Here is a 12,870-nt window from a genome sequence, read left to right on the forward strand (position 1 = left end):
AGGTGATATCTCATTGTGGTTTTGATTTGCATCTCCCTGATGATGAGTGATGTTGAGCATCTTTTCATGTATCTGTTTTCCATTTGTATGTCTTTGGAGAAAGACATATTTAGGTCTTCTGCCCATTTTTTTTTTTTTTAAGATTTTATTTATTTATTTGACAGAAAGAGAGAGAGGTCATAAGTAGGCAGAGAGAGAGGGGGAAGCAGGCTCCCCGCCGAGCAGAGAGCCCAATGCGAGGCTGGATCCCAGGACCCTGAGACCATGACCTGAGCAGAAGGCAGAGGCCCAACTCACTGAGCCACCCAGGCGCCCCACTTCTGCCCATTTTTTAACTGGATTATTAGTTTTTTTGTGTGTTGAGTTGTGTAAGTTCTTTTTATATTTTGCATACTAATTTCTTATTGGCTGTATCATTTGTAAATATCTTCTCCCTAGTTTGCCTTTTCATTTTGTTGATCATTTTTCTTTCTTTTTTCTTTTCTTTAATCTGTATTTTTTAAAAGCCAAACTCACATCATTCTGCTGTTTGAGGCCTCTTCACAGTCTGGCCTCACCCCGTCTTTCTAGCATTACCTCCTCTTGTTGGCTCCCAACAAGTTGGTTGGCTGAGCCTTCTCTGGGACAAGCCTCTGCTTCCTGGACAGCTTTATGTGCTTCTGCCCATTCCTCCAGGATCAGCTCCAGACCACCTCCTCAATAAACCTCCCATGGACTCCTTCATTCTATAAAAATTAGTTCTTCTGTTGAATTCCCCAGCTCCAATCATTTGTCATGCTTCATATCCTGCCCTTTTGTCTGTGTATAAGAATGTATCTTGCCATGGCTCTAAGTTCCTGGTCAGCCAGGGCCCTGTCTGGCTTTGGCTTTCTTTCAGTTCTCCCATAGCAATTTTCTTTATGTTATATGTGTGTTAGGTGCATAAAGTCAGTCACTTTCCTTAAAGATCTTTTTGGAAAAGGGAAAGAGCTATTAATCAGTCATTACAAATGTAAGCTCCTAACTATCATAAGTCTGACACAGGAGAGGGGCTCATGGCAGTGATACCTTATACCAGAAGGTGTGATCAGTCTGGAGGTTGGGGCGGGGGCAGGGGGAGGCTTCTTCGAGGAAGTGGCTCTTAAGTGCAGACCTGAGTTATTGGTAGAAGGTAGCCAGGCTTTGCCGGTCTAAGAATGTGGGAGGAGGGTTCCAGGAAGAGCGAGCAGCCTATTCAAAACCCCTGTGCTGGGGCAGGTCTTGGCAAGCAGGTAGAACAGAAAGGTCAGCAGGACCAGAAGGGAGGACAAAGGGAGCTAGGTGCAGGGGAGGCTGCTACATAGAATGTGACAGTGGGACCCTGCCAAGAGCTTTTGGTTTTCATCTGAAGAGCAACAGGAAGCTGTTGGAAGGGGGTCTACTCAGACTGTGGGAAGAGTTTGGAAGGGGCCCAGGCAGTGATGTGCTGGGAAATCGAATTCCCGAATATTTAACAATCCGCTCTCAGAAGAGCTGGTACCAGGACACCACTGGCACCCCCTATCACGTGGGTTTTGGAGATTGGGACAGGTGAGGGATTGGATGGGGCTGATGGTGGTTGGCGATGGAGAGAAGTGGGCAGATCTAAGAGCTATTTTAGGATTTAGTGGGGGAGTGGAAGGTGAGGGCTGAGGGAGCAGGAGGAGTCAAGTTTCACAAGTACCTAGTGAAACCTTGCTGATGAGCCTGGCTCAGTCGGGGAAGCTCTCCATCACCCTTCTGGTTGTTCCTGGGGTGGGGGTGGGGGAAACTCTTAGGTCTCCTGTGGGTGCAGTTCTTTAGCTGATGTCCAAGATCAGAACAGGAGTAGTGTCTTCTTTGGTGGATGTCCCAGTGTTCAGAGTCTTGAAGAAAGATAGTGGGATAAGTGGTTTTGACAGCTTAACTCCACTCAGTATATAATAATTATACTTCGCAACAGTGTACATTTCTAATAGTCCATATACTTTATATTGTCTACAAGAGAGACTTTTTAGTTTATCACAAGAACAATTGTATGAAAGAGTCTAGGCATTGGTATCCTCAGTCACATAAATGATGCCTAGTAATCAGACCTATCATTTATTGAGAACCTAGCATGTGCCATCAATGGGCTAGGTATTTTACATGTTTTATCTTCAGTCTGCATAACCCTAAAAGGAAGAACTGTTACCTTTTATGGTTTTTAAGTTTATTTATTTAAGTAATCTCTACACTCAAAGCGGGGCTTGAACTCATGATCCAAGATCAAGAGTCCCATGTTCCTCCAACTGAGCCTGCCTGTTGTCTTTGTTTCTGTTTACCCCTGAGGAAATTGAAGCACAGAGAGGTTAGGTCATTTACCTGAAGAGGCTAAGCTAGGAAACAAAGAGCTGGAATCTGAAAATCCCAACTTCCTGCTTTCTCCACTATGGCTTGTGGCTTTTCCATGGCAGGCGATCAAAGCTTATGGACACCCCTAGAACATTTTCAGTTCTCTTCAATCAGTCTAAACCATTTTGAAGGGGCACCTGGGTGGCTCAGTGGGTTAAAGCCTCTGCCTTCGGCTCAGGTCATGAGCTCAGGGTCCTGGGATCGAGCCCTGCATCGAGCTCTCTGCTCAGTGGGGAGCCTGCTTCCCTCTCTCTCTCTGCCTGCCTCTCTGCCTACTGGTGATCTCTCTCTCTGTCAAATAAAGAAAAAAAAAAGTTGCTTTTAAACCATTTTGAAACGCTAAGGGGAAAACTCTGATTTGGAAGACAATATGCGTAAATCTTTCTAAAACAAATATTTCTTAGTGAGGAAGGGCAGTGTACCAAATGTCCTTATCCCTGTTTCCCTGAGTTTTTGGGATCTGTTACCAAGCATGGGCCTTGGCAGTCCTTGCTGTGTCTGAACTACCTTAAATCCTCAGCCCAGGGGTCAGCACAAACCATTTATCAGTATGGTCTAGATAGGCTGATGTTTTCAACAAGACCTTTACAGAAGAAGAAGACCTATACAAAAGAAGAAGAAAAAGATGACCCGGGTGACCTCAGCCTACAGCCCCTTTTGGGAATATGGGGGAAAACCACATGACTCCCAGTCACCCATACCTGGGTTCCAGTCCTGGCTCTGTTTCTTGCCAGCTTCATGGCTTTGAGCCCAACGCCCCCCCTTGGATTTTTGAGGATGCTAAGATATTGATCTCCTTGGCTCTCAGCATGTCTAAGCATGAAATAGGGCCGCGGCTTTCTGAAAGGATCTGGACATGTCCCAGGATGCCTTGCACTATTCTCTGTGCACTTTGCTGTGAAAGAGGCTGGGAATTGCTGCCTGGTTTCCCAAAGGACGCCTGTGAGGATGACATGAGGTAATGTACGGAGTGGCTCGTGTAAAGCTCTAAGAGGCACGGTGTTACCGACTCTTCTATGAAGTGGTACCGACTTTGACTTGTTTCCTTACTGGACAAGATTAAGCTCACTTCAGCTTATGTGTGTATTTTGGAAGTGGTAAAGACCTCAGTCAGTTCACTAAGAATTTATTGTGCACAGACCTAGGGTCCATTGGGGGAAAAAAGAAACCACTTTGTCTTCAGTGTGCTTATGCTCTCAGGAGGTAAAATGAATGCTCCGCTGTCTATGAAATAGGTCTAAATATGGACACCAAATTGTGTAGAGATATGAATGACTGCTGTTTATTGAGAGTGTCCTTTGCCAGCTGTGCTCGCTGCTTTATCCATATTCTCTCTTGAGTGTTCAGGGGAGAGGGAAGGCTTCTTGAGGAAATGGAACTTGAGCAGAATCTTGGAAGGAGACGGACTGTAGAGTCTGAAGAGAAGACAAATCGAATGGATAGAGTAACATCGACACAAGGCCAGAGAAGGGAAATGCTGCTGCTGTAGTTTGCTCAAGGCTCTGTATCGAGCACTCCATCCCATTTTGACGGAGGGGTAGCGTCCCCTCTCCCTCTTCTGGATAAAGGCCCAGAAGCTAAACTAGCAGGCTCAGTGTCCCACATACAGCAGGTGAAGGATGAAGGAGTTATACCCTGACCTCACCCCACAAGCCTCTGTCTTGGTGAGTTTGGAGGCCACTGTGCGTGTTGGCTGTTTACACCAAAGGGAGTGGGTTGAACTCAGAGATTTCTCAGCATAGACTGGTCAATGTGGTTGAGTCAGGGGTGAAGCTGTAGTCAGAGACCCTGTACCTTTTGACTCTTAGGCCTGAGTTCTGTCCCGAGGATCTCTCTAGGCCTAGCTCTGTACTTCCTCTCTGAAGTTCATCTTGGAGGGCAGGCCTGAGAAGGAACGAGCTGGTTAATAATAATTAGCCCCTTTTACCACAGTGGCCTGTTGGGTGGTTGCCACGGTAACAGGAGACAGGTTTCCCAGCCAAGAGTTTGAATGGACCTCTTGGCTTTCAGCCGGTTTCCCCTCCTCGTGTGAAGAAGGCTAGCTTTGGGAAGCTGGGCCAGCTCCTGAGTGGACTGGCCTCCAGCTCACTTGTACTGTCATGCCTTCTGGTAGCTCTCAGCCATCTGAGGAGGTACCCCCCCCCCCCCCCCCATTTTATACACAAGTTTTATGTTTTCATGTACAAAAGAATCACAGACTTGAGGGACCTTCATGATAAATTGTATTCACTGTGGCTAACACTGTTGCCCCCTGTCAGCATTTTCTCAAAATACAGACCGATTTTAAATTTTGTTCCACACCAGGAGTCCACTTACCAGAAGTAGGAGGCTGATACAGTTTGGGCCAAGTCTAGGTTTCTACAGAACTGAGCTAAGACTCAAGGAGGTTCCAACCCAAATAAAGAAAGTCATCCGCTGCTCTTGGAGTTTCATTGCTAGTGAAGATCAAACTCCCCAGGCTTTCAAAACCGGTATTTTTAGTCTGTTTTTGAACTGTTTAATTGAATTTTGCTTTCTAGAGCCAGAATGTTTTTAGCAACAGAAAGTCATTGTGTTTGGGTTTCTGTTTCAAATGAAATATTACTCATGGAAAACTGGAATGTTTTAGAATACTGCCTCAAGGCCCGCTGTATAAGAAAAGTTTAAGTGTGTCTATATCTGTGTGAGACATTCCCAAGCCCCGGAAATTGTTAGGATTTCCCCTGCAACGGTAGGACTAAGCTGATCTGTCCACAAATAGAAAGTGACTTTTGGTATCTGTGCATTTAGTCCACAATATGTTTAGTATTCATATTGGGAAGTTCACTTCTTAGTTTGCATGAGGATACTGAGGCTGATATCAAATCTTCAATCGTTAATATCAGTCTTCGATATCGACATCTATTCCTGGACTCTGGGTTGGGCCGGGTAACAGCTATGAGTTAGATCCAGTGTTTGTGTTGAACAGATCACAATTGTCTACAATTATCCAATGTGTAGATAGATTACCTAAAATATGTTCTAAATCACTTAATAAATCTACCTCTGGGGTCTATTTGTCATTTTTTATGAAGGAAGCATACTGTCTGTGGTAGGCAGAATAATGGCCCCTCCCAAAGATGGCTGCATCCTAACCCCTGAACCTGTCAGTATGTTAGGGCACCATGGCAAAGGGGAATGAAGGTTGCTTATTGGCTGACATTAGGTGGGAAGATTATCCCATACTGTCTGGGTCAGCCACGTGTGGTCATGAGGGGCTTAAAAGTGGAAGAGGGAAGGGCGCCTGGGTGGCTCACTGGGTTGGGTGTCTGCCTTTGGCTCAGGACGTGATCCCAAGGTGCTAGCCTTGCACTGGGCTCCCTGCTCAGCAGTGACCCTCCTTCTCCCACTCCTCCCCGCTGGTGTTCTCTCTTGCTATCTCTGTCCCTATCTCTGTCTCTCTTAAATAAAGTCTTTATTTTTTTTTAAAGATTTTAAAAATTTATTTGAGAGAGAGAGACAGTGAAAGAGAGCATGAGATATGAGAAGGTTAGAGGGAGAAGCAGACTCCTTGTGGAGATGGGAGCCTCATTTGGAACTCAATCCTGGGACTCCAGGATCATGACCTGAGCCGAGGGCAGTTGCTTAACCAACCAACCCAGGCGCCCCTTAAATAAAGTCTTTAAAATAAAGTGGAAGGGGTGTCTGGGTGGCTCAGTCATTAAGTGTCTGCCTTTGGCTCAGATCATGAACTGAAGGTCCTAGGATAGAGCCCTGCATCGGGCTCCCTACTCAGCAGGGAGCCTGCTTCTCCCTCTCCCACTCCCCCTACTTGTGTTCTCTCTCTCTCTGTCTCTATCAAATAAATAAAATAAGATAAAATAAAGTAAAATGAAATGTATCCTTTAAAAAAAGTGGGAGAGGGAGGCAGGAGAGTCAGTGCCAAAGTAATGCAATGTGACAGGAGTTAGCTGGTCGTTGCTGACTTTGGGCATGGAGGGAGGGACCCTGAGCCAAAGAATGCAGGCAGCTTCTATAAGCTGGAAAGGTCAAGGAAATGTATTCTTCCCTAAAGTTTCCAGAAAAGACCATGGCCCTGGTGACGTCTTGATTTTAGCCCAGTGAGATCTGTACCAGACTTCTGACCTCCAGAACTGTAAGGACATAAATTTGGGTCTTAAGCCACTAAGTTTGTGGCAATTTGTTGTTTTTTTTTTTTTGTTTTTTTTTTTTTTTAAGATTTTATGTATTTATTTGACAGAGAGAAATCACAAGTAGATGGAGAGGCAGGCAGAGAGAGAGGGAAGCAGGCTCCATGCTGAGCAGAGAGCCCGATGCGGGACTCGATCCCAAGACCCTGAGATCATGACCTGAGCTGAAGGCAGCGGCTTAACCCACTGAGCCACCCAGGCGCCCCAATTTGTGGCAATTTGTTAATATCAGGAGTAAAACAAAGCAAAAAACTAACACACTGTTCTGTATACTCAAGTTAAAATAGGTACAGATCTTAAATATCTTGATTTAAGCTCTGAGTCCTTCTGAGATAACAGACCAAGAGTTGCATTATCTTGTTCTAAACTGTTATTTACCAGACTGTCCATCAAAACCTTACCTGCTGAAGGGACTCCCTCAGCCCTGTGACCTTGTTTGACACTTGGCCCTTCAGTTTAGAACTGTGCAGTCGAGTCTCAGTTTCCATGTGATCCCACCTGACTGGAGACCAGCATGTCCAGTGGCATGTCAGTACCGCTACTGATGAAGTTACCCTAGAATTGGGCAAAAATGTTTGAGTCTGAACACTCAGGGGAAGTGAAACTTGAAAGCAAATTTAAATCTGTTTGAGAACCGACAGGAATTGGGAAATTCATGATGTAGGGGGTATAACATTTTGTGAGATTAAACACCAGTCTGTACATCAGTGAAGAAACAGAATTTTCACATGTTCCCTAACTTGTGAAAAGTACTAGATGGATTTCTACTGAGTTCACTTGTTACAACTATACTGGTTGGTTCACTAGCAACAGGATTTATGAGTTTTGAAGAGGTCAGCTCTTCAGGGAGTGCCTCAGATCTGGGCCAAATATCGGGGTTCTGATAGCAGTGTGTGAACCGTCTGTCAGGACCCGGTTATCAATGCCTGTTGCCACGGGCTGCACCAGGGAGAGTGTCGTTACAAAAGCAGGCATGTGGCTGCCGCATGGGTAGGCCTTGAAAGAAGCCATCCCCAAAGTCCCCATATCGTGGGATTCCATCTGTGAAACGTTCAGAACAGGCGAATCCATAAAGGTAGGGGTTGCCTTTGCTCAAGGGGATGGGGGAAGAGTGACTGCTCGCGGATGTGGGGTTTCCCGGGGGATGGTGGTGGTTGATGAACATGTTCTAAAATTGATGTGTGGCTTTGGTCGCGCTATGCCAACCATACCCCCGTACCCGTGCGCTGCGCACCATGAATGGATCAGTCGTGCGGTGCGTGAATTGTATTTCAGTAGCCCTGTTAAAAAAAAGAAAAAGTAGGCACATGAGGTAATTGCGTGACATGCAGCAGCAGTGTTGGGCTTTGGTAGAAGCTCCTTCTGCGAGGATCGTAGAGGTGTTGAACCTGTTCTCTGGCATCCGAGTTGGGAGAGGCAAAAGGTGGTTCCACCGTATTTCCGAAGCTTCTCTTTCGCGCATATCGGATTAGGGATTGGTCTGTCAAGAAGAGAGTTAGTGGTTTTATTCGACAACTTGTGCTCATGGTTGGAGACTTCATTTTCCTTTTTCTTACTGGGTGGGTGTGTGTTCCTGCAGGGATCACGACCAGTCTGGTAAATGCATGCCCGCGTTGTAGTTCTGCTGCTGCGAGACTGTCGTGTGCACGCGGGGAGGGCTGCCACAGTTCTCTGTGTGTCTTTTCCAAGATTGTATTTATTCATTAGAGAGAGGGAGAGAGGGAGGGAGAGACAGATGCAAGCAGGGGGAGTGGCAGAGAGGGAGAGGGAAGAAAAGAATCTGGAGCCGACTACCCACTGAGCCCAGAGCCCTGAGATCATAACTTGAGAGGCAGCCCAAAGTCAGACCCTCAACCAACTGAGCCCCCTGGGTGCCCCTCGGCGTGTCTCGTTCAAGTCCCATTCAGCACTGTATGAATTGCTCCAGTTAGAAGAATGAGGATTCTTTTGGGGATGCATTTTCCTAAAATGACAAAACTAAGAAAATGGTCTGTTACAGCTTCTAGGATATCCATCTTCAGTTGGGCAAGTAGTAGAATTTTGGTACTGTTCTGCTGTCTTTTCTTGTGGAAATATCCTGCAGGCGTGGTTCTCACCTAGTCATAGGGCTGTTGGGGAGGTCATTCGCCGCTGTGCGGACCAGAATATACAGGATGCTGGTAAAGTCCGCTTGCTCACTGACGGTGGGCCCGGCTTCCAGGCCCCTGCCACCAGAGGCATGGCTAGGGCCACCCAGTATGCCTCAGCCATCCTGGAGGCCCCTGGGGGCCTGAGGAGGTAGCAGCAGTGCATGGTTGCCCCCTGTGGTGGGCTGAGCACCGGAGGCCAGAGCCACTGTCCCTGCTGCCTCTAGCACTGTAGCTATAGGGCTCGCCCCATTCAGTCTGTCCCCTGGGGCTCCTTGGTGCTGCCTAGAGGACCAAGAAAAGGGACGAGTTATCCTCAGGACCCAGGCAGTCAGTGAATTATTCAGAAATGTTTTACGGATTGCCTTCACTTCCATTCACAAAATCTCAGCTGAGGGCATCATGCTAGTTACTGGAGAAGTGCTTAATGTGCATGAAGATAAGCCTGTAATTTAACCAAGAAAAGAGAAAATAACCCTGTGACTCTACAGAACATAAGTCTTTGGTAGCTGTGTGTGTGAAGGAGTGGCCTGTTTGGAGAGCAGAGCCACAGCCCCTTGAAGTGGGCCCCGCAGCTCCTGCGCTCCCACGCAAGCAAGAGCGCAGACCCGAGAAGCAGGGGGCTGGACAGGCGGTCAGATCCAGCTGCAGTGTCCGATGGCTGGGGGCCTCTCAGGAGAGTGGCTGGAAAGCCAGGGTGAGCCAAGCTGCAGGGGATCTTAACGCCGGGGTTCTTGCGTGACCTGGGTCTGCTCTGCTCTCCGCAGTGTTACTGAACACCTGCTAAGGGCTGGACACTGCTGGCTGCTGAGCTTCAGGATAGCTCCGAAAGGGGGCTGTAGGCATTCTTATTTTACAGATGAAGAAACTGAGTCTGACCAAATGCTTTGCCCCAGGTCACAGAGCTAGTAAACGCTAAATTGAATCATCCTCCATGTTCCAGCTACCATGCTAGGTTTGCCTTCTCTCTGGAGAAACGAAACTCTTACATAAACTACGGAGGCAGTGTGGCAGTAACTGTTATGTTGAATCACAGGCAAGTGCCATTGATGGCAAGTGCCATCGGGTCAGAATGGTCAATACCGGCAGTGTCCTGTGGTTCTGTCTAGCAGCTGGGGCACAGAGAAGTGAGAGATCTCTTCGGCAGGAGTGGTGAGCAGAGGTTTCACGGAGGAGGTGGAAACCAAACAAGGCGTTGGTGTAGACTCTGGTTGGCTAGAAGGGAGAAAGTCCTGGAAGAGGTGGGGGTGTGGAGGCCAGCCTGAGAGGCTGGCAAGTGACTTGGGGACATCTATCAGAGGATACATATGTGGACCTTGGGATCGCAGAGGTCCCACAATCCATGCTTTAGGCCCTAAGGAGACAATTTCATATTCGACCCCTGGCTTTCTTGGTGGGCTTGGTCGTGAGTTCTGCTCATCCCCTCCCTGTGCTTGCTCTCTGCAGGAAACAGGTGAGCAGATTGCTATCAAGCAGTGCCGGCAGGAGCTCAGCCCCCGGAATCGAGAGCGGTGGTGCCTGGAGATCCAGATCATGAGAAGGTGAGGGCCCGTCACTGCAGGTGGACGAGGAGACTGCGGGGAGCTGAGGGGCCTTGGGACACTGCTGTGAAGTTGGAGGGAAGCCCTCTGAGCTTTGGGATCTGGAGCAACAGCCCCACCTGCTGTATCTGGAAAAGTCATAAACCTCAGTCCTGAGCTCAATCAGGGTAACAGATGACTTCTAGAGGAATGGCCCTTAGTGTCCAACTCTGGGCTTTCCCAAGGGCTTTTGGTCAGTTTTATTTCTTGTATTAAATAATTTAAAATGGCCATCACCGTGACTTTATCTTTGTCACAGCAGAGATGCTCTTTTTCCCTCCTGTATTTCTGGTTCCAAGGCTGTGTATGGCTCTCCCTGCTGTGAACCGGTGGCAGATACTTACTCCCCCAGTGGGGGACAGGGATGGTCTGTCAGGCCCTGGCTGGGCGCTGTACTCCCAGGTAGTGAGGGGTTTAGGTAAGCATTTAGCAACCTAGTCATTCTAAGGCCTCAAACAGGTGCTCCCTGCGTGAACTTCTTAAAAGGGAGACATCACCTTGTTTCCATACACGTGCACATGCACACACACACACCCCATCCCTGCTTAAGTGGCCTGAGGCTGGAAGTCCCTCTACTTTCTCTGCTTTTCAGAGCAGCTTTGAAGTTCAGTGAGGACTTGGTATGGGACACTCTTAAGAAAATTTAGTTGCACCTGAGGCCCTCACAGTCCTTGAGCTCACGGTGCTGAAAGTAGAGCTGGGTGAATGCTATTGGACCCAGGGCCGAGGTGACTAGTCCGTGCCTGACCTCCATCCTCCCACTTACCCCAGGGGGGCCCTCGGCTAGTCTGGGCCTTTGTTGTAAAGCTTTGCTGAGACACGGATGGAGCGGGGAGCAGGGAGCGGGTTTGAGCCAGAGCCTGGGTTTTTCCCTCACTGCTGTCTCCTTCCTAGGCTGAACCACCCCAATGTGGTGGCTGCCCGGGACGTCCCCGAGGGGATGCAGAGTTTGGCTCCCAATGACTTGCCCCTGCTGGCCATGGAGTACTGCCAGGGAGGAGATCTCCGCAAGGTGAGGCTTCCGCGGTGGCTGGGCGCAGGGTGGCTGGGTGCAGCCCGTCTGGGCAGGGAGCAGCAGGGATGACTTTTGCCCCCTTCCTTGTCAGGAAGCTCAGGCAGCTGTGGTGCCTCCGGCGGGCTTGCTTTTCCTTCCCAGATGCCCCTCTTCTGTGCTCAGGGTGGGGCGATGTGCGTGATGTGAATCAAGGGACTGAATCAGGAGCTCTTACGGGAAAGTCAGGGAGGGGCTCGCTGAATGTATGTCCTGCACGGTGATTCCTGAAATGACAAGAAAAAGTCACCAGGTTTGGAGGATGGGGAAAGACTGGACCAGTTCCAAAACAAACTTTCTTTCCCTGAGCATGTTAGGGCCACCGCCGTCCTTCAGCGTACGCGTCACCGCTGTGCTTATGGGGAAGGTTCTGTCCCCCAGATGTGGCCGCACTACAGACAGGGTCACAGAGTGGAGCAGGAAGGGAGCTGGCTTAGTAAGCAGGGAACTGGGCTGCTGTTCCAGAGCCACCACTGACTCACCATCTGGGCGTTCGTCCCTCTAGCGCATTTACTTCTCCTTACCAGAGCACGTCCTGCAGGGTCGGTGCCTGCAGCCCTCCCTTGTCTCAGAGACGGTTGTGCCCGGCCCCCTCCCCAGCGTGGTCTCCAACGCGTTTATACAGCCTGCTTTTGTACTTGGCCTTGTTGGATTTTCCACATCCCTGTGATGCTGGTACCACGGAAAGGCTATAGACCATGGCCCAGGCTGGTGAGGCGAGTTACCAGGCTTGGTGCAGCTGCAGTGTGGAAGAGCTTGGGTCACAGCCCATGGGATGCCAACTGCAGGCCCCTCTCCACCCAGGACGCTGAAGAATGCCACATAGGAGGAAGCAAAATAAAAGTTGTCTCTGGACAGCGAAGTTGTTTTTGTGTTGAAAACGAGGTTGCTCTTAGTGCACATCTCCTGAACTCTTCACTTTAGAAGAAGGGTCACAGTATTAAGGGGGGTTTGGTGGGGGGGGGTGGGAGGCAGGATACCCAGGCACTTTTTCTGTCTTGACATGGCAGTTTCTTGGACCTAGCTTCGTGTGCTGTTTCCATGACTATTCTGGCACCTTCCGCTTTCTTTTTGTAGAGGAAACTTTCCACAAGGGTTCTTCTGCCTGAGTGGTTTTCTCCTGCCACGGGAGCTAGGCAGGTCGCGGGAGTGGCACAGCAGGATGTGAACAGTCATTGGCGTGACCTACAAGCCGGGGACTGATAACGGATGAGAAATGGGGAAGTTGATAATGCTTCACTTTTCCTCTTTATTTTCCTAACCTTTGACAACCATCCGATTACTGAATGCAGTTCTTTCTTTATTTTTTTAAAGATTTTATTTATTTATTTGAGAGAGAGACAGAGAGAGCATGAGAGGTGATAAGGTCAGAGGGAGAAGCAGACTCCCCATGGAGCTGGGAGCCTGATGCGGGACTCGATCCCTGGACTCCGGGACAGTGACCTGAGCCAAAGGCAGTTGCTTAATCAACTGAGCCACCCAGGCGCCCTGAATGCGGTTCTTTAAAATGGGAGAGAGAGTCATGTTGTTGCAGTGGAACCGGTGGTTCTTGGAGGGCAGCATGGGAGTTGGTG

General features: G+C 48.7%; 1 protein-coding gene across 2 annotated transcripts in view; it reads left to right on the plus strand.

Moving 5' to 3' along the window:
• The window catches only part of IKBKB (inhibitor of nuclear factor kappa B kinase subunit beta), a 61,508-nt gene that overhangs the window by 5,161 nt on the left and 43,477 nt on the right, over positions 1-12,870 (plus strand). For both annotated transcript variants that reach the window (XM_059384371.1, XM_059384369.1), the window contains exons 3-4: positions 10,112-10,206; positions 11,140-11,257. In XM_059384371.1, coding sequence (XP_059240354.1) covers positions 10,112-10,206; positions 11,140-11,257 — 213 coding nt within the window. The remainder of the gene's footprint in view (positions 1-10,111; positions 10,207-11,139; positions 11,258-12,870) is intronic.

This window comes from Mustela nigripes, chromosome 18, assembly GCF_022355385.1.
Source record: "Mustela nigripes isolate SB6536 chromosome 18, MUSNIG.SB6536, whole genome shotgun sequence".
Classification (NCBI taxonomy): Eukaryota; Metazoa; Chordata; class Mammalia; order Carnivora; family Mustelidae; genus Mustela; species Mustela nigripes.